Below are 22,052 nucleotides of genomic sequence, written 5' to 3'. Positions count from 1 at the left end.
TTATATAAACCGTTTTTTTTACGAATATTTGAATTTATTTGATCCTAAAGTTTACAGTAATAATCTGAGCTTAATGTTTACCCATTTTAGACGTAATTCACGAACAAAGTCTCTTTCACATCGCAAAAAATTGAGGCAAACACTTTTTGTCTTGGTTAATTCATTTCGGAGTCATGTCTTCTCGTTTTAAATCAGTTATTTTGATACGCCAAAGAATGATTCTCGTCCGCAAAAGCAAACTGCGTCTGTACAAAATCGTTTTAATGGTTTTTAAGTACTTATAAAAAATAAAGAATTAAAATAACGGCGAACTTGTAGTTCGACTCTTGAATAACCTAGTAACACCACAGTGACCAACAATCAAAAGAAAACCGAATTCCTAGAGAAAAGTTGTTTGTTTTAACGAGTCGAAAGAGTTATCAAGAAAAAACACACACCAACTGTACAAACACTGTTATATTTGTTTCATGATAAGGCTATTAGAAGATATGACATGATAATGTTATTTCATGTTTTTATAGGTTTCGTATTTAAGAAAAATAACACAGTACGAGTTTCCAATTAAAATTTATCAATAGCCTGTGAGTTTCGTATTTATACCACAGAAGCATCAATCATTTTCTCGCCCATCCGAATTTTACGAGAAACATCTGCGTTTTAGCAGCTGTTCCGAAAGAAACTACTTATTGGAATGATTTGCGATTTTCCGAGAACGCGACTCGCGCTCACTGGCGAACAGGTAGCTTATTAAATGGGTCATCGCAATATAACACCCTCCGCCGATTTGTTTATATGTTATTTGCATTAATAATAATCGATATCCAATCGCGACCGTCAATCAAAAACAAATATTTTAATTCTTAAATTGACCTGGTTTATTTTCGACGACATTCCTTTAAACGTGTTCTATTAATGAATCGAATGATGTTTTGAATTTATCATTTTAGTTTTGTTCCCGATCAGAAATATCACCAACTGAGATTTGGGCTCGAGGAATGGTCGTATCACATTTCATATTCTAGGTTCAATTTCAGTTTGGGCAGGTTAAAACATTAGGGAGCTTGCTGGAGGTCATTGTTTATTTCGATACGTAACAAGATAAGTAAGATGGTATTTTAAGACTATATTTTAAAATGGAACTGGATTTTATCTGGATCAAACAAGAATTATTTTTCAAAGTTTTCCTATCTATCCATCACTAGCCACTAGTTTTCCTTCATCCTTCTCTCAGCTTTTATATTCATCTTCGGGAAAACAACACGTCTAAGTGTTGCTAAGACATCATCTGTCGAAAGAATAGGGACAAACTACAAGCGAATGATAATCGAAAGTGTTTAGAGAATAGGGCGTATGGGGTGACACTTCCCATTAACAATTTCCAGGTAGCTTTACGCGTATTTTGAAACACGTGGGCAGGCATTGTTATAGCTAGATTGTTTTTAACAGCGGTATTCTACAGATTCAGAGAAAGGAAAACTTAAAATAACTACATGCAAAATAATTTTTGTTGACTGGTAGTTTGGGATCTACATAGTTGTTTAAGCTTTTAAACCAAGATTTCTCATCTATTTATGAACTTTATTACCAATTTTAATGATTATACATAATATGCTAGATGACTAATTTTATCAACAATTTGCTTCTTCTCATTCTTCTTAATATTAACCTAACGTAATTTTTATATATATACATATCCAGCCTTAAATATAATAATTGTCAAGGGGATCAGAACTACTTTGCGAACCCCGAAAGGCAGAAATATACAAACAACAATAAAGTCTTTATATCTAAAAGCCCAACAATAGTTAATAATAAATTGTATAAAACATGTAAAGAACACCTCGTGTAACGAAGAGTTAGACTACAGGAAAGTGAACATGATGTAGTAAGTGATAGGCTAGATGTACGCATGCGCACTTATATAAAATGAATAATATTTCAAATTAGTTTTATGTATGACGTTTTCATAATTTTTCATAGCTCATGTCGATGAGAAGTACATTTAACAATTGTTTCTCGTTGAAAAATCATACGATTATAATTATTAGATATTTGTTATGTTATTCAAATTTTCTAATGTGCCTTTCTTCATCACTAAGTAGCTTAAAATAATATAACTAGAAACAAATGGAACGAAACAAAATTAGTATCAAATACGGTTTATTTCAATGTTGAAGCTACATCATCAATATATTTAATTATGTATATGTACATAGTATTTGTGTATTTCCTTTGCATTTGTTTTATACACGCAACCAATTTACTCTAAAAATTTCTTGTTTGTTTGAATTCTTAACATATAACTTTGTTTTTGATTTAGTAGAATCTGTACACTTTTCTTTATATATTATTATCAAACCTACATGATTACACATATTTTTAATAATTACTAGGGACCATGAAATTAATACTGATATACAAAAACTAAGATATATGCCACCAGTGCTGTAACTAGTTACATTTTAGATTATATGTCATTATGTGAGCTTTAATCTTATATAACCATGTCCTGGTAATTTTGTTGATATTATCACATCTAGAATATACTATAAGTTTTATTCATAGTTAAATTTTAGTTACGTTTTCGAATTAATTTCTTTCCAGTAATATATAGTATACTAGCAAATACTAGGTTTACTATATACGTAAACTCAATGTGTCTAGTAAACTAGTATTTTGTTATTCGTTCTGAATTTCATTAAATTTTCAAGACAATGTAACATTTAACAAGAAATTAATAAGAATGTGAACCACAGAGTTGTTTAATTTTTGAATTTGTTTAATGTTTTATGCCAAAATTATGTACGTCTAAATACGTTTCATTGATCATAATCTGTCGTTTAAGTGAGAATTTCAAATGTCAAAAGGAGTTTAGTAGTGTGAATTTTTTGTTTTAACAATTCGGAACCCATAAACTATTGACTAATGACTTCTCTTATCTTCTAGAATCGGATTTATGTGCGTCAGTTTTTTGTCAATCTCAAATCCGTGTACATACAATAATTTATTTTAATGTAATCGAAATATATCAGTTATGTCCAATAATAATTCACCCTCGCACTTACCACCCACATTTTTTTTTTTTTCGTTCACCACCTTATTAAACTTTAATTTTGATTCACGTAAGTAGATATATGTAATAAGACACCTAAATTTTGCTATTATTCCGTTCTTATGGAGTTGATGAACTCTACTAATCCTGCATCACAGGTTTCTAATAACACCATCCCTTATCTATTTTTAAACGCTGAAAATTAATTCACAATTCACAATCTTAGTATTATGATAAAAAACCTGTGTATTGTTTTTATTTTATTGATACTATTTTCATTTGATAACAGGAACAATAGATTTAATCTCTTTGTTTAAAATATTTTTTCGGGGATATTCCGGTTAATATTTTATGTCATTCTATACAACAATAAAAAATAAACAATATCAGTAAAGATTACTAAACATTTTCCCGTTGGTGATTAATAAGTTTACCTGATAAGCGCTAATATTAAACCCGTTACACGCCCATTTAAAAGTGAAATATTTCGGCTGTTTCTCAGAAACGAGGGGTTCGAAACAACCCCATGACCGGTATTCCCAACGGATGCAACTCGAAATCGTAAATAAGTCTTCGACCGCATTTGTTGCTTCACCGTCATATAATAGAAAGAAACAACTCACTACTAAACTATTTTTCTGTGAAACCGATGTGGAAGCGGTCTCTTCCACGTTTACAAAAGATAATTAAGTAGGCATTTTTATCATTTTCCTCGTGTTTACTATTCCGGGGCATGCAACGTATCAGGCAATAACCCAGAAGACGGAAACCTTGGAAGTATAATTGTTTCTTGGTAATTTTTAAATGTCAACAACCAGAGTTGAGCATGTTTCGTAAACAAAAACAACGATTTGCCAGCGTTTGAGTTTAAAATTATGCAATTATAAATGACAGTAATGTGTATTCTGTTATAAGCACTAATAAAAATCTTGATATGGAGTTCTGACTATTGTATTTTTGTAGATAAGGAGGAGCGCAACATTTGATGCAGTCGTTTATTGCGTGCTAAAAATTACTTTGCATCAAACGAATCCTTTCAGTTTCCTTTTCCTCCATATGACTCATTGACATTAACGTCACAGGTTCGAGGTTTTTATCCCACCATATGAGCAACAAAACTTTATGCCCATGAGTAATCCGCTTAATTGTTAATGTGGATAGCTCTCAGTGGATTGTTGTCAGTGGAATAAACTACTTAGATACACACAATATTTTCAGTTCTATAAAGGGGAATGATAAACAGTTGTAAACAATGTTATGATTCAGTGACATTATTTTTTGTTTGTGGGTCGAATCATAAATGTCAAAAATTTGGAACTATTAAATTCCAAGATTCTGTACCTTTCACTCTCCTGATGACATCAGATCAGTAATCGGTCCTGTCATCAAACAAAACAAAAAATTGCTGGACATTTAACTTTCCATATGCTTTCCTTCTAAAAAATAAGTATTAGTTAATCTGATTCAGCTTTGTTAGATTTACTGTAATGTACCTAAACTTCATCAAATTATCATTTATATTTGATATATATTTCATTTTTTTTGTTATATTTGGGAAACTATTCAGGTTCAAAGTTAAGTTTGTACATTTATATACTAGTCTGTAAATTTCACACTTTTCACAGTACATTGTTTTCGTATCTTGGATTAGGCTTAACCTGAAAATATTTTACCAACATATGTTGACAAAGGGCTGAAATAAAAGTGATACATCTGTAAGAGGTACGAACGTGCAGAATACATATCAAGTATGTATTTATGAAGGTAGCGTGTAGTTATACGTAGTATTCGTAGGGTTTCTATATTGTTGATAAATTTGTATAAAATAAAATTTAAAAAGGTTTTTTTGCTGCTTTTCTTTTGGACACGAAATGAAATTATTGGCGGTAATATTATTCGTCTTTAGATATATCGTGAATCTCATTAAATTTTTTGCAGTCTCGATTGCACTCTTGTACCTACCAAACTCACATATTGAATTTGATAAAGTTACTTCGCCTTATTTAACTTACCACGGCACTACGTTTTTTTTTTTCTAATTATATTTTTTATTACGGGTAATAACCCTATGCAAAAAGTCGCTTTTTTCAAGATACACAAATATACTCTTGGGTATAAATCACAAAGAAGCATTCTCCTTCCTTATTTATAATTCCCACAACTTTTAAGCATTTACCTACAAGTAATTCGATAATTATCCAATTCTCATCGAAAGCATACATTATTCTCTACTATTTAATCAAATAAAATGTACTGAAGTAGACGCCTGACAACAGCTGTTTTGTGACGAAAACATTAAATATCTTTCGAAACAAACGTCTTCCAATCTATTTTTTGATTAGACTAATTAGTATCTAAATAGATTATGTACATAATTGTCAAGAATCAGAAATGTTTTTAAGCTAAGAATCACAATTAATTAAATAAATGTTGCCCAATTTTAGTGTTTATCAGCACTAGATATATCAACACTGACGATAAAATTAATCAAAAATATTTCCAATCATCCGTAAAAAGATTAAATTTGTTTCACACTGTATGCATTATCGATTAATGGTCTATAATAGTCAATACCTTTACCAAAAAATATCTACATTAGTATCAATGTTTAGTAAGTGACCTTGGGATTATTAATGTACCTTTCTGGTTTGTCTAGATTTTCGATGAAATTATTTCTGAAGTTTTTTCCTCGATGGTTATTTTTGAAAAAGAATTTTAAACAACGCTAATCGGATTTTTCTCGAATATCTCGTACGGTGAGGCCATCTCTTCACCTTGTCCATTCAGTAAATACCGAGAGTGTACCTGTATGGTACCCGTGGTGTTCCAAACACAGGTGTGGTCTTTATTAATAGTACGATTTAATTATGTCGAAATATATCTCGCTTTTTGCCTTTTAATTTGGTGGGGTATTTGTAATTGGCGTCCATTAGAAATTGCACGACACTGCTGTTCTGGATTGACAAATAATCGCTTGTTATTGAAAATAACTGGTTTTATTGAGCAATATATGTTTACCCAAAAATTCATTTAAAGCAACGAAAGTGTCCACCGTAACTTTTTTTTGTGCTTTTATTACCTCAGATTCTTTTTTCTATAACTATCGGAACCGATATTCGATCTACTAATATGGAGATTAAATATTTGCGGATTTTGGCTGAGTTAACGGCAAAAGTGAAAACACTATTCGGTTGACACGCATTAGGCGTGACCTTCTTAATGTTCTTTTTTTTTTCTTCATCGCTGCTAGTTATTTTTGGGTTTACCGTTAGGCCATTCTTTCGAATTAACGTGGGATATAGTCACGTGATTTTTTTCAAATATTACCCACAGGATAATAACGGAACAATATCGAAGAATTAACAGTTAACGAAGGAGATGGCTAGACGGAACAATCGTCACCCGAATCGGTGGCCTAGAGGGTCGGCAAGACAATGACAATGAAGCCTCGTAATTAACTGACGAAGAATGCCATTTCAAGATATTGGATAGAGGTTCATTAACGATTATCAGACAGGTCGGAGACGATCATAGCGGGGATTTAAACCTTGAACCGAATGATTTAATCCACGATGTGTCTCGACAGCGTTTTACCTATCTACCTACCTACCTATCCAAGAAAGCGGCATTTACAGCACTTGCAGTTTACAGTAATTTCATATTTTTTATTAAATATTGGATATTTATTGTGAAACAATTTTCTGTCTTATTGAAAATATTACATTATACTTTATATTACACTGTACTCTCGTCGTTTTGGGCAGCATAGAGCATACCATGTCGAAAGAATGCTTCTTTTTTTTGACGCTATAGATGAATCAACCCAATTTTTATCCTTATATTATGTGAATGAAATATATCACATTAGGATTGTCGGAAGTGGAGAAAAATATCGATATCTCGGTTTCGATATTTTTCAAAAATGTAACCACCAAGAACTTGTACGATGACCTCGATATCAAATGGTCCTTCAAAGTTATCCATGTCGCCTTAAAATATGAAATACGGTTTCTAAATCACATCAATGTGCGGAATATCAGAATTCTTGCTTGCAACTTGCCAATACAATAAAGCAAAATATGTGTAAATTAAAATTGTACTAAACATATCGAACGTAAGATTTAATAATTTTAAAAAATATTATATAAAATGAGGATTAAACATTATGTCATCGGTGTAAAGAAGATGATCGGTCTAATAATTAAAAAGATCAATGTCTGGTAAATAGAGTGGATAAGGTAGTGTCTTCAATTTAAGTTATTTTACAGATTTTGTGTCGGAACTTTCTCGAATAACGACCGTTTTTCATCAATGTTTGACTTAAATGTATCAATTTCAGTTCAATTTCAGCGCTTTTAATTTCGTATGTTCTTGCACTTTCGGTCTTGCATTATGATTTACATCTGATAATTTGAACAGAACTTATTGATGGCGCTTTGTTTCTTCGAATGGCGGCCACAAAATATATGCTTTTATTTGATAAATTCTTTTGTAAAAATTATAAAGATTCAAATAATATTAATTGAATAATTACAAAGAACAACAAAATACTTTTCTTTTTAATTAAGTAACGATACACTGTTGAAGTTGATTAAATAATTCAATTAACTTCGATTTTGATAAAAGCATCATTTTTTTACCCAATAACACGATGCTGAAGAGCTCGTTTATTTTATGGTGGAGGGAGAAGATCGTTCCGAAAGTAAATTGCGTTGGATTGAATTCGGGACCAGCGAAAACAATTGACTGTCAAGCCGAGTTAGCGTCGCCGTAATAATCATCGATAATGGATTAACCGCGGCGCCGCCACATTCACCGTGCGTCGAGACGTCGACGTCGGGACAAGGTCATTCGGCAGCGACACCACCAAATCTGCAACTGGCTGTCCGCGGAATCGAACGGAGCTTTTATAGTGTGTTGTTTGTTGCAAGTGGTCGACGGCGGATTTTTTCCTTGACATTTATTGGGGCCCGCCGCCACCATGAAAATACAAACTGTACCAAGGCGATGGTACGTGGGTACGTAGTATCGTGCCAAGGCGTTCGGTGAAATCGAACGGTAGCAATGGTGGTGAATAAATAACTAGAAGCTGGACGGTGATGTCTTTAATTTTTCATCACCCCGGTAGCTCAATTTTGAGTCATATACGGTTTCGCCATCAATCGTTCGTTCATCATTCACATATCTAGTGATTCTATAGCAACACTTACTCTTGTTCTCTTCATTATTGTAGTCTGCCGTTCTTTTGCAAACCTAGATACGTATAGTCACTTCCACTTCCCATGTGATTTGAACTTCAGGTATTTCGAATGTTTTAAAAGCTTTTAAATGGTAAAGCTTTCTTTTTTTGGTGACCTAAATATGTATTTCTTTGGTATTTTAACTAATGAGAATCGTACGTTATTAACGTCATATTGTATAAGGTCCATTTATGGAGGAGTATACATATTTTGTATTTCAACGATTTTACTGTTTGTCGTAATCTCATCTTATCGATCATGTTCTATGAAGAAAATTATGGAATTGTTGTCGAACGAACGAAGAAATAAGTTTAATTTCACATTACAAAGGCAATATTACATTTTTGTATTCTAATCAAATATCACGTCCCATTTTAATTAACACAGTTTGATAATAATGAATAATTAAGTAGGTACTTAGTGTTCGTTAATGTTTGGACATTTTTTAATGCCTCAGTTTTCTAATTCCTCTCTTGAAATTTCTCAAGACATATCCACTTTACACTCAACTATTTTGTTTTTTGTTTTATTATATCTAATTCTCATAATTCATTTTTACTTTGTGTTCGTTTTCTGCTGTTTTATTGATAGCAATATAGTTCATAACGTTTTATTAATTTTCATTTTTCTGTGATATTAATATCGGCTCTATTATAGTTACTTATTAATATTTTAATTAGTACAGAAAGTTTCCTTTGTTTCTATTTTTTGTTTGTCTCTCACATTCTCTCTTCACTCTTTTCGTTTGACATCTCTTCATTTCTCTTCATGAGTTGAATTTGTCTCAATCAGTTGACCATGATCCAGTGATCCTCAAAATAATTTCACATGATAATTATTTCTTTTTAAAATATATCTTACATTATATATACTTAATATAACCTTGACTTATTACTATTGTTCTGTTACACTTGTAAGACTAGGTTAAACACATCAATACTTTTTATTCTTGTTTCCCAAATTCAAATTAATTTATACTGTTGAAGCTAAAGTTAAAATTAACATATACACGTTACAAGTTCATGCGGTTTAGTTTGCGACAATCCTCCGATTGCCTGCGTGTTGTCCAGTAGCTGTATTGCTTATAAGTTTCTGTTATTTACTAACCCTATTTCAAGTTTTAAGGCCAATTCTTGGATAGCTTTGTAAATTTAACAATTTAATTTCGAGGTCGTCGTAATTCTTCGCATTGGTAATTATTCGAGGAAATTTGTTTTGGAATCGTCGGATGACTAGATGGATTGATTGAAAGTCTCCTTTTACCAACTATGGGTTTATCTTTATATTATGGGTTTTAACTTAGAAAACATCCCAGAAGACATCCGGTCCTACCCACCGTGGTGACTGGGATCATTTTCCTTGTCGGATTTGGCACTCTTGCCTAGAACAATCACAAACATGAATTTACGACCATGCCCCAGCAGGATTCGAACCCGCGACTATAGCAACAGTAGGCAGACCGCCCTGTTGCCCTTAACACTGCGCCAACCAAGGCGGTTTTTTAGTTTTAGTCTTCTCGACTTCTCTTTTTTAGCTTTTGTCTAACGTAATGTTAAGCTATAAATAAATGTCTTTCATTCGATTGGTAATGCTAGTAGCCGGATGAATGAATAAAGCTTATATATAATCTAACTGATGCAAAACACATCAGACATACATTTTTACGCTTTATATTTTGTACACTGTCAGAATCAAGGTTAACCGAAGTTGAGATACTCTTTTTATGTTTCTAACACTTATTTTAACCAAACACGCCTTTTAATCTCCAACATTGCATTAAACACAGTTCGATAATAAAAAATAATGACCTAGTAGCATTTTCTGTTCGAAGATTTGTAAATACCCCCTGTATACTGTCAATTACTGTTTCAAGCTTACAATAGTAAATCAGTATACGGTTATTCAACTTGATCCGTTTTTCAGGAACTAAATCATTAACCCGGATGAATATCGTCGTAGGTACAATATTCTCAATTGTAAACATCCGTAATGAATAACACGTTTCAATTTTTATTTCACTACCATCACCTATTTCGCCTATTTGTTACTCAGATCAGTCACAAGCAAACCACAATTTATTCAACGGAAAACCTTATTAATATATTTTTAAGTGGTGTAGTAGCATGGCCGCTAATTTATTTCTGTCTGTATGGTCCCTACTAATCATTTAATTTTACATTAACGTCGCATTAATTATATATAGAAAAAAAATTATAATATAAAAATGTAAACGTGAAATATATCCTTGAATCTTGGAAATTAAACCGAAATAATAGTGTACACGCTTAGGTCATTTTTAATAAAAATTGCATCATGATATATCCAGCGCTAGTCGACGTTATTATAAATAAACAATTAGTTTATAGTTGATATTGTTTATAACAATATCGTAGAACAAACACTAATTTTAATTAAAAAAAAACGCATTCTTTAAAATGATTCACGTTGGATTTCTTTTAACGTCTTTTAATTTTCTTACGTGTTGTTTTAAAGAGCTTTTGTTATTAATACATTATTATTCATCGTTCATCGGCAATCTACATCAATAAATAATCTCCATGTTTTAGCTTTTATTACTTATTTGTTTATACATTGTGTGGTTATGATTCTCTATTTCACAAATAGTTTAAAAAAGTAGCAGTAGCTGACTGCTGTACAATATATCGAGCTACAACTATAAAATTACTTTAAAATACTGTTAAAGACTTAAGCCACAGAAGTCATGAATTATCAAATGTGATGTTTTAAAAAACTGTTCTGTCTTCAAAATTATATGAAGTATCAGATCAGATATGAAAATGATATTTTTTTATCTTAGAAAACTTCAGTTATTTGCAAGATTTGACGATTTAGCAAGTCAATCGATGTCTTGATTAACATAATGTCAGAATTTTCATGAAATGGATTAATAAAGTTATTGTGAACACTTTCTATTTCACAAATAGCTATATCGCTATACACAATCTGGTTTCCATCGATAGCCGCAACTTTTTCCGTATGTGGGAACAAGTAATAATCAGAAGGATCATTGTTGTGTCCTTGCTCATATTTCGGCTGTTTCGCGCAGTGCTTTGCTCAAATGCATCAATTACGGTGGATAGCGATCACCATTGATGGTCTCATCGAGTAATAGGTTCAAATCCCTATGTTCGAAATTTTTTTAAGCTTGGAGAAGTGGACAGTTATTGATATTCACTAGTTGGCATGTTCATTCTACGCAGAGTGAATGAATACAGATGAATTTTAGTAATCTTTCTTTTTTTGTGCTTATTAGATTTGCAAGTGATGCTAAGACTACCATATCGACTGCATATGCTGCCACAGTAATTATCTTTGTAATTTGTAATCGATAGATCAGTTCTATATAGAAGATACAATATTGGACTCCAGTGGAATATATTTGATACAATTCAATATATCATTATCTTGTTTTATGGTCAAATGTCCATCTGTGAAATAAGATTTTAGTAACTGTAAGTTATGATAGGGGAAGGGCATCGATTGAGTCTTAATAGGTTAGAGAGGCATTGGTCAAACACTTTTCTCGAATTCGAGATATTGACGGAACAAAAAAAATAGCCAGAAATAGGTCTTATGACATATTTGGTGCAGACACTGTTGACGCAAAACCGCGGTTATTAAATTTAGTGATTAAAACCGCTAGAAATTTACCAATTAACTCAGATTTTGCTTTAAAATATACGCCAGCAACTCTTTAAGACATTCATTGTAAACTTGTATTTTAGTTATCACGTAATAGGTCATATTTACGTAACGCCTCGACGTTTGTTAGAGTCGATCTTAATCGGCCGTCACACTGATCGCGGCGATCATTAATTGGTCTCAATTGGTAGCGAAAAAATAAACACACACACACGTACAAACAAGAAACAGCTCCGCGTTTCGATTTCTGCTTTCGAACGATCGATCCGATCAATCAGATCGAAAATCGTTTTATACGTTTCCTCCTCGTCTTCGGTTCTGGGTCAGTGTTTCGTTGGTATTCTCGTCACATATTATGGTCAATTTAATTTTAAATCTCTCGCGTATATGTATGTACGTACGTACGCGAAGGTGACTTGCGGTTGATAAAATGAAAGCTGCCTAAAGTGGCTACAGTCGTTTTTCTATATAAAAAACGATATAGTCTGCGATATATGATGTTGTGTTGAGACGCCTGATCGTGATTCATTCAAGCCAATAGTTACATTTATTATTCGTTTATTTAATATTAAAAAATTTCATATAGGAACACTAACGTGCGTCAAAATAAATGTATTCTAAAAATAACTTGAATTAATAAATGTTCTGTGATAAGATAATAGTATTTAAATAAAAAGTTATGTTACGAATGAATGAAACTAGGTTTCTAAGTAATATTAACTGACGAGTGCACAGTCATTATAAGATGATTTTTTATTGTTACATAATGATGATAGTGATTTATTATGAGCTCTGAATATATTACAGTAAATAACAAAAAGGATTATTTAAAAAAAAATACAAACCCTTTCACGGAGGATAGATCAAAATAAAAAGTTTTTAGCAAGTTGAGTTCGCCTTTGGTGGGCTTACACTTCGAACTGCGTTGCTTCTGCACAAACTTCAATAAACGATACGATCGAGGATGCGTTGGAAACTGTAGGACAATTGGCAATTTAATGTCAAGCTTTTTGTTTTTTTTTCTTGGAAATGTAACCAAACCAAACCCAACTTAGTTGATTCCTAGTTTCCTGATTAACATCAATCAGATGTCATACTATACCCTAAACTCAGAAAAACCGCTTCGTGGACGCCATTTTTTAATCGATTGAGAAAATTAAAACTAATTCGAAGAAGTGCTACTGTGTTTTTTATCATTTTAGTAGGTGGCGAAGTTTATGTATAAAATATCCGTGAAACAGGAACTAGAAATGGCTTTATATCAGAAGGAAAATTGAATAGACAATGTGGAATGTCATGAATTCACCACTATATCCAAGCTGATTGCTGTACTCCCGATACTAATTACAGAGTAACTAAAAACATAGACAACCACAAGTTAAAAAAATTATATATATATATATATATATATATATATATATATATATATATATATCCATAATATTGATGCAACATGAACTAGGAAAGGTACTGTAAAAGGAAATCTTGATATTATCCATTGACATATATTTACAAGTGGATTAACACCTAAAAACAGTAAGACTGAAAATGAATTATGAAAATTAAGAAACAAAACTTTCAGTCACAAGAACATCGAGAAGACTTTTATTTAAAATTGCACTAATAGAGAAAGAAACATGTTAGCGATGTAGCTAATTAGTTTTTGATAAATACAATTAATGTTGCGTTATAACATGAATGAATATTATGGATTATGTTCGAAAAAAACAAAAGTCAAAGCTTTTATTGTGTTAATAATTGTAAAATTTCATTTGTGAACACAGTGTTTGAACACAGAACTTTGTCAATTGTAATATTTAAATACTGATTTAGGAAATGAAGTGATGTGAAGTTATACAAAAATCACCTGTAATTTCGTCAGTCTAAAAGATATCGATAGACGTTTCTGGTAAAAACAACTGAAGGTATAACGACAGTAAAAGGTATCAAGAGATATACTACGTCATCAGTCCTGTTCAGTGGATACCTACAGTTTTGTTAATTTTTCCATTAGAATTTATCCGTTGAGTAACTCTGGAATTAATTTGATTGAAACAACTCATTTTATAAAGGTGAACTGTTTTCTCTAAAACCAAAAATCGTAACCAATATTTAGAAAAAACTTAAATAACCAACAACCGCTATAATTACACAATAAAAGTACTTGTTTATTTGGCGCAACACACGTACTCACGATCTAGTTAAAAGTATTTTTTGGATAACTTTGTCAATAGTTTACCGAATTGCTTGGCGTCGAAAAAATTGATTTCAGAATTGCTATTTGTTTTCAGTAATTTAAAGTAGATCGACACGCGATAGCCACGTTGACCTTACTTAACCCACCGTTGCTATTTTGGACTTGTTTTTTTCGCCTCTCTTGTTTCGCCTGTAGTAATGCAGATAATCGAGACACCATTTACGTCATCTACCACTGGTGACGTGCTTCTGTTGATTTGTTTTGTTTTTTTAACAATCCTGGAAAAAGGAGGAGGTTCTATGTTCGGCTGTATTTTTTTAAATGTATGTTGGCGCCGATTTCTCCTTCAGTTGTCGGCCGTTTTTCAAAATTCTTTTTTTATTCGAAAGAGTGCACTTCCGAGGTAGTCCCATTGGAACCAAATCAGGATCCGTTGGGGGAAATGGAGGGAAACGCTCAAATTTCAAAGACACGTACAAAGTTTTCACATATTTTTTTATCCAAAATAAGCGGATTGCTGAGCTGATGTGGCGGAAAATCGGAAGTCGTTCAGTGCAAAAGCCATTCAGTTTGCTTTTTAAGCACTAATTGTAGCATATAGAACCTCGTAGAAATATTGTAGACAACTGCTTCTATTGTGTAATGGTAAGGGCGTTTAGCTTTAGGTTGCGGGTTCGATTCCCGGCGGGAACAATAACTTCTTATTCTTTAGTTAAAACATTTGTCAAATCACCTAGGCTAGGTAGAGGACTCCGGTGCCTGAAACGCTCCTTATTTTCATTCATTGTTTCTTTATTCATATTTTTCCTCATACGGGCTGCACTTACTTGGCCTACCCATGATAATATTAAATAAAATGACTGCGTAATTTATTGAATAAATATTAATACACTAGAAAGAGAAATAAAATATTTTTAACAAAAAAATTGAACAGACTTCAAAAATTAAATAAGGAACTCACTAAAAGTTAAAAAGTAATCAAACTTTGATATTTAACATAAAAAAACATTTTAATGTAAAATATGTACACAATAATCGTTGTAAATAACTATATTAAAATAAACAGAAACTTTATTTAACCTAATCTACTGCACATATTTTACATTCTACTATATACACACAATTCAGCTTAATACCTACCTAAACCTATTATTTATCTATTTACAATATTATTTTAACTCCCAACTGATCACCACTTTAAAATCGATTTCGAGTCCAAATAATACAAAAATAATAATACAATTAAATTAAATTAACTAACAATTAACTAAATTAATAAGACTTTTAATTTTTATTGAGCTCCTGATTTATTTTTTGACGTAGGTTCAATTTTTCGGTTAAAAATATTTTATTAGGTCTATAAATCAGTTTTTAAAGGATTTTTTTTTTAATTTGAAACTTGAAATTGTTAAAAATTGTAATGTTTATCGATAGTTTGTTCACACTTTGGTGGAATGACACATACTGATAAGTGAAGCCTGTTAGTAGAGTTTCAATATAAAGATGATTACAAAAATACGCGATGTGATTTAATACACAATAATACCATCTGTTGCAAATCCTTTAAAATTAATTTGCATGCCTGATAATTCAGATAATACTTCCAGTCATGATGAAGATTTTTTGTTTCAGTTCGATGGCTATTTATTATTCATTGTTTTTTTCTGTTTCAGACCAAATTCAGCTCACAAAGTCCACGGATAAGATTCGGAAATGAGAATGGCGTAAGTACAACAGAATAGTTTTCCATTATTGGCGTGTGTGTATGTGTGAGCCCACAGGAAATTTCAGTTCGGAATTGGCATCGATCCGCATCCAGCTGTGATCGAGATCGGCTCTTTGTGTGCCGGACTTCAGTCGGTCACCCGGTCTCTTCATTTTCCTTTTTTTTTTCCTCTCGCGTTTCATCGTCGGCGATAGCTCTTCTCCTAACCGTTTTTCATTATCGTTATAAAAATGGGTCATTTCGTGAAATCGACGTCTCGATCGTAACGTGACGATTTAATTGAAATGAGTCGGTGCGCCGAACATTTCAAAAGGTTTTTTTGATATCGATGAATGCACAATTAAACTGGCCTCGCTTTAATATTATGGAGATAATCTAGAAACTCAATTTTCCAGTTAGTGAAATGATGAAATTTAGATGTAGAATATTATTGCAGTATTTTTATGGGCCATCTTTTTTATATTATATTTGACAGTTGTTTTCTTCAGTTATTTTGGAATAAACGTGTCCATTGGAATATCGTGCAATCAAAGACTTAAAGCCATTAGACTTTTTCACAAGATGATGACTGCACCTGTTACTCGCTTTCATTGAGGGCATGCGCATAAGATCGACAATGCGCGACGGTCAGAGCAGAGTTCAGAACAAAAATCAGAGAATCAGATTGCAATGGTTTGAACATATATACCGAATGAAAGATGAACGAATTCATCACAGATTTCTGTGACGTAATCCACCTTTTGAGTGGAAGACACAGCACCGAAAAAGACATGGATCAACATCGTTGCAAACGATCTGAAAAATAGGAGATTGACATTGTTCGAGACCAGAACAGCTGTGGTCGATCGTCATCTGTAGCGAAATTTAGTGAAGAATGTTGAAAGTCCTGATTACTGATGATGACTAGCTTCCAAATGAAACAGTAAATGTGAATCACTCAATAATAGTAAATGAAAACTGTTATTTTATATGGAGAAATATTAAAACCGTTGAACCTAATATATAAATATTATTAGATATAGATTGGCATTGATACTTGATATACATTTTCACCGTTAAATGTCTGATCAAAATACATCAAGCAAGCTGCTGATAAAAATTAATAATATTCCATTTATCTACAAACAACTGATTCACTTGAAAACTTCTACTGAACTTTAGTTGAACAATACAATGGACAAAAACTGCTATTAAAAATTAATTAAAAGAATACAATATTTCCATATTAACCGTGACAGAAATGTAGCTGCTTTTCACAAACTGATACTCCCAATAACTTTATCAAAAATAGATCAATTGGCTTATCGTATATAATAACACAGCGATCAAAATAAATCGATTCTAAATATAAAGAAATTGTTAAATCGCAGGAGTAAATAAATTGTATATATTGTTCTTAAAGGTCGCCCGTTTAAATTAAAAAAAAAACCAATCAATAATATAATGACTGTTTTGTTTCATGACCTTTTACCACATTTCAGTGGTTAATTCCAACCGAATTGAGAGATGACATACTAATACAGAGAAATATTAATACAATAATTGTGCTCTTGATGATTAACGCCAATTTTAAATACTGGTTTGGTTTATGAGATTGAGAGCGTCTCTATGAATCACATGAAGAAATTATATTACAAGAGTACCAAGCAACACCATTAAATTTCAGTGAAGACTACTATTATTAATAACAACGGGTATTAAAAATTCAATAAAAAAAACTTTTTTTGACTTGATTTCTCTTTTGATTTAATTCTGAATCATGCTCTAAATTATTTGTGATAATTAATCAGATCTGATGATAACAAACTTCTTAGTCCACACACTTCACTACTATTGTTCACCTTCAGCTGACTTTCTGTTACATTGGGTAAGCTGTGACTTTTTCGAACTATTTAACATTAACCCTTGGAATTGTACTCAAACTGCAGAACATTTAGGTTTGTATTTATCATTCTATGTATTTCATCAATAATTCCATGCTTATTACGAAACCCAATTTGTCTGATGGAATATTTCTTTTTTATTTCAATTATTGTATTAAGCCTCTTGACGTACAGCTTTCCAAAAACTTTCAGGTTTTATGCCGATTTATTTGTTTAACTTCCATGGCAGTAATTTTTCCACGGAATAGTAGATTCATTTGAAATTGGGAATTGAAAGAATTTTCTTCTGTAAATAGCTCAAATGTTAGTGGTGTAAGAAAAGACCACATAATGAGACAAAAAGGACTATTGAAAAATGTTTCTTTCTGTCTATACATCATTTCTAATTCAAAAATAGGAAGTAACTACTGAGCTATCTTACCATATTTTAATTAGTAATGAACCCATAGTTGAATATTAAAATGCGTTGTTTATTTTTTAAATAACATTCGTATATTAATTGCACCCTAATTATAGGTCTATTGTCGAGGTGATGTTATTATGTCAGTAAATTCAATATGTAAAGAAGTTATTAAGCTGTCGTACTGAATAAATCGTAATTTTGTTTGCAAAAGGTCGCGCGTTTATATACAGAACAGAAACTAATCAATAATATATTGACTGCTTTGTTTCATGACCTTTTATTACACTTCGGTGGCAACGATTCATTCGTAATAGGCTAAAAGATGAATATTCAAACGTATTGTTAACTTTTTCAAATTAAACCCATATATTAATTGAGCTTTAATTATCATTGCTAGGCAGAGCTAGAAGTTCTTTGTCGAAAATTATACTGACGTTTTTGTCGATTACCTTTATAGTAAATAGGAAAAGCGAAATTTCCAGGCACATAAATGACTAAGCTTTGATTTGTATTTTTTTCAATTATCAAGATCAAATATTATTGTAACTATCATTTTTTAAATCTCATCGCTAATTGTAAAAATACTTATCATCGTTATTTCTCGTTTATATATATGAACATTATTGAATAAATAGCCTATAATGTATTGTTTTCGATGACTGCCTTTTATTTATAATAAACTCAAATTACCAAAGAATAAAATCTTATATTTGTCATATATCTTGTATGTTGTGTAAATTATCATGTTCTATTGCGGTCTGTGGTTGGACTGTTATGCTTAAGAATAATATACAGTTGTACCGTAATCATATCAAGTTTCATATATTTTTATCGATATATTAAAGGGTCAGCATTTTTATGGTTCCTTTTAATTTAAAGTATCTAGTGGCATGTCAAAAATATATTATTGTATAGTAGATGCTCGATAACGTAAATAATCAGTAATGAACATATTGCGTTAATGTAAAAACAAAATTCGTGCATTAAAGCAAACAAAAATTACAGAAAAAAAGTTATCACAGATGAAATATTTTAATTTGTTATAAATACACGTATATGTATAAAACGTTTTAAATATAGTAAGAATTAAGTTAGTTAGAGTTAAAAATAGTAGAATTTGCTCTTAACTTGACATTTGAAATGCTACCTAGGCCCTTTGCTTTATATTATATACTATACTACCACTTGTTGGCCGTTTCAGTAATATTTAGCTTTTGATGTTGGTTTTTGTCATATAGTATTTGGTGTAAGAAGTCTAGAAGGAGGAAAAATTATTTCATTACATTAAAGTAGTCTCATTAAAGTTGTTCTAAATATATAGTCATTTTTATTGTAGAAGGATTTAAATTTGTCTATCTTCATTTATCTCGATAAACAAACTAAGTTAGCAAAAGGGCGGTGCATTTAGTCCACCTAGGCCTTTGTTTCGTTAACATATGGGATTATTTTTTAGTTGAATTATTCTATGGCTTGTATATTATTTGATTTTACTGTTTTACAGTAAATCTGCAAATTCGCTACCAAAACTCAATTAATAATAAATATAACAATATACAAAAATCATTTTAGGGTCAAATTATTTGTCAATTTTTTTGTCAAATATTTTTAATCGCACTATTGTGACCAGCAGCGTGATGTAATTCGTAAATATTGGGATATGGTTATATAAACGTTATTTTCTTAACATTAAATTTATATATAGTTAAAACATTATAACGTTAGTATTAACTTGAACATTAGAGATATTTGGAATGTACTGTTTTTGTCAAATTTTATTGTTCATTTTTAAAAATGTATCATATCCTTTCCTTAAAATTAAAATACATTTATATTACATAAAGATTAACAGTTGAGGTGATGAGAAGAGTGAATCTTTGTTAACGGTAAAATCGATAGTTCATGCTTAGATCATTTGTCATGGTACTTATTAACATTAAAGATCGTTGATGATAAAGTGATATTGGTAATGATATGAATATGAAGTTGATGGTAATGATATTGAAGGAGAAAGCACAAGCACACAGCAAAGATACCGGGCTTAGCGTAGCCTTATGATAATACGACAATTCCAAGTTTTAAAAGTGTTAATTTTTAATATTCACTTTTCGTCTATAGATTTAATGTTATTAAATAAAGTTTGTCCTCTTATTCTGCATTGTTATAAAATGCCTCTAGCTTACATTCAGCGTAAATAGTTGTATTGCAGGTTACTATTTTTAACACTTAGGATATTGTAAATAAATAAAAGTATTTCCGCCAACACGGTGAATTGTTTATTAAATATTTATAAAAACAATTAGCATGTTTCTCCACGTGTGATATATAGGCATGGGAAATTTATTACAATTTTACCACGTTGTCTTTGTTTACTATCGGTGTGTATCGATAACATTAGATCGCGGTTCTGAAATAATTCGAATTAGTCGATGTATTTTCGGAGGTTATTCGAAATAAACGCTGTCATCGGAATTGTTTGCGTTTAGAATATATTTTCGAATTAAGTATTGGGTATGATTAATATAATTGGATAATGAACAAGGCTATAAATATAAAGTACGCTCTGCTTTCTGGGACTAATATTTACCGAAAAAATGACACGTTTTTCGAATGATGAATACGAACACCGCGAGCATTTTGCCGTTATTTTTAGATCCGTCTTTTGTCGTGGCTTTTTCTCAGTAATCACAAATAACTTGGCAATGAGTGATATTGGATGTGACGCGTGCATTTGTCTCTCCTCGGTCGTATCTTCCCCCCGAAGGGCTTCTTCGATGTTCTATTCTAGAAATAGATCGTCGGTTTGGTTTCATAACAGTAGTTGTGGATTGGAATATAAAGGCATTTTAACTACTATTTCATCGTATCTATTTTTTAAGCGTGCAAATAGTTTTTGAGCTTTTTTTTGTAACTTTATTGAGAGGAATTGGTAATCAAGTGAAATATATCATTCGTTATGATAACAAACAAATTTACCAATGTTCAGTCTTTATCAATGGTGCAAGCATACTATACAAGCAATACCAGTACCTTAGAATAACATTTCAAGACGCCCAAAAACGAAGAGGAAAAGTGCAAATTGAATTTTAAAAGATACACTGGTTGCTTGAACACCGACCTGATTTGTTCAATAAACTGCTCATTCTTTGATATTTGGCTTGCAGTGTTTTAAGAACAGCTCTTTTCATTGGGCGAATTATTCATATTAGGAATAATACTTTCCGCACCTTCCACCGCATCGATATATATTAGCTAGTTGCATGTTTTCTGATAACTTTTTCACGTTAGAAAACCTTTTATTGAGAAAAATACGGTACAGGGTATGTTAATCAAAAATGTTCCATCATTTTCTACAACTTTTTCCAAATATGGCGATACTACATCGAAAAAACAATATTGGTTTAGCCGCGATCCATTTTCGCACATCTTCAGTTTCGCTGTCGATGTGGATGGCTCTCCTGGACTCATCCATGACTTCTTGCAACTGGTTTTATCGCAATAGATGCACTTCATTTCCAATTACATTACTCTTCGTTTTTGCCTGGTAAGCAATGATATCGTAATGTTATAATTGACAGTTCAAAAATGCATTTTCACTCAACTTGTGTCTGTTTCTCCCCTTTTGGATCTTTTCCATCGCACGTAAACTTATGAAAATAGTTGATTTTCATCAATTACTAAGCTGTCTGAAAATTCTTTAAGGTATTTAGCCGAGTTTCCGTCCAGTAAAATTGTCTTCGAACTGCTATCCTCTAAGCCGTTCTTTGTCGTTGACATGAAAATTAACAGTTTTATATCGTTTAAACTAAAACTAGCAATTGCTATATGACCAGGCAGCAGCCAGCCATTTCTTGAAATTAAACAACAGAAGTAATGTCGCAAATACAATTT

At 31.6% G+C, this 22,052-nt stretch overlaps 1 protein-coding gene across 1 annotated transcript in view; it reads left to right on the top strand.

The window, feature by feature from the left end:
• Window positions 1-22,052, top strand: part of Su(Tpl) (Suppressor of Triplolethal) — a 57,267-nt gene that overhangs the window by 11,704 nt on the left and 23,511 nt on the right. The window contains exon 2 of the mRNA XM_076403623.1: window positions 15,826-15,876. Coding sequence (XP_076259738.1) covers window positions 15,826-15,876 — 51 coding nt within the window. The remainder of the gene's footprint in view (window positions 1-15,825; window positions 15,877-22,052) is intronic.

The sequence above is a fragment of the Rhynchophorus ferrugineus genome, unplaced genomic scaffold (genome assembly GCF_030347505.1).
Source record: "Rhynchophorus ferrugineus isolate W39M unplaced genomic scaffold, kcgeb_rfMv2 rfM4, whole genome shotgun sequence".
Classification (NCBI taxonomy): domain Eukaryota; kingdom Metazoa; phylum Arthropoda; class Insecta; order Coleoptera; family Curculionidae; genus Rhynchophorus; species Rhynchophorus ferrugineus.
This window is presented reverse-complemented; position numbering and strand designations above follow the sequence as displayed.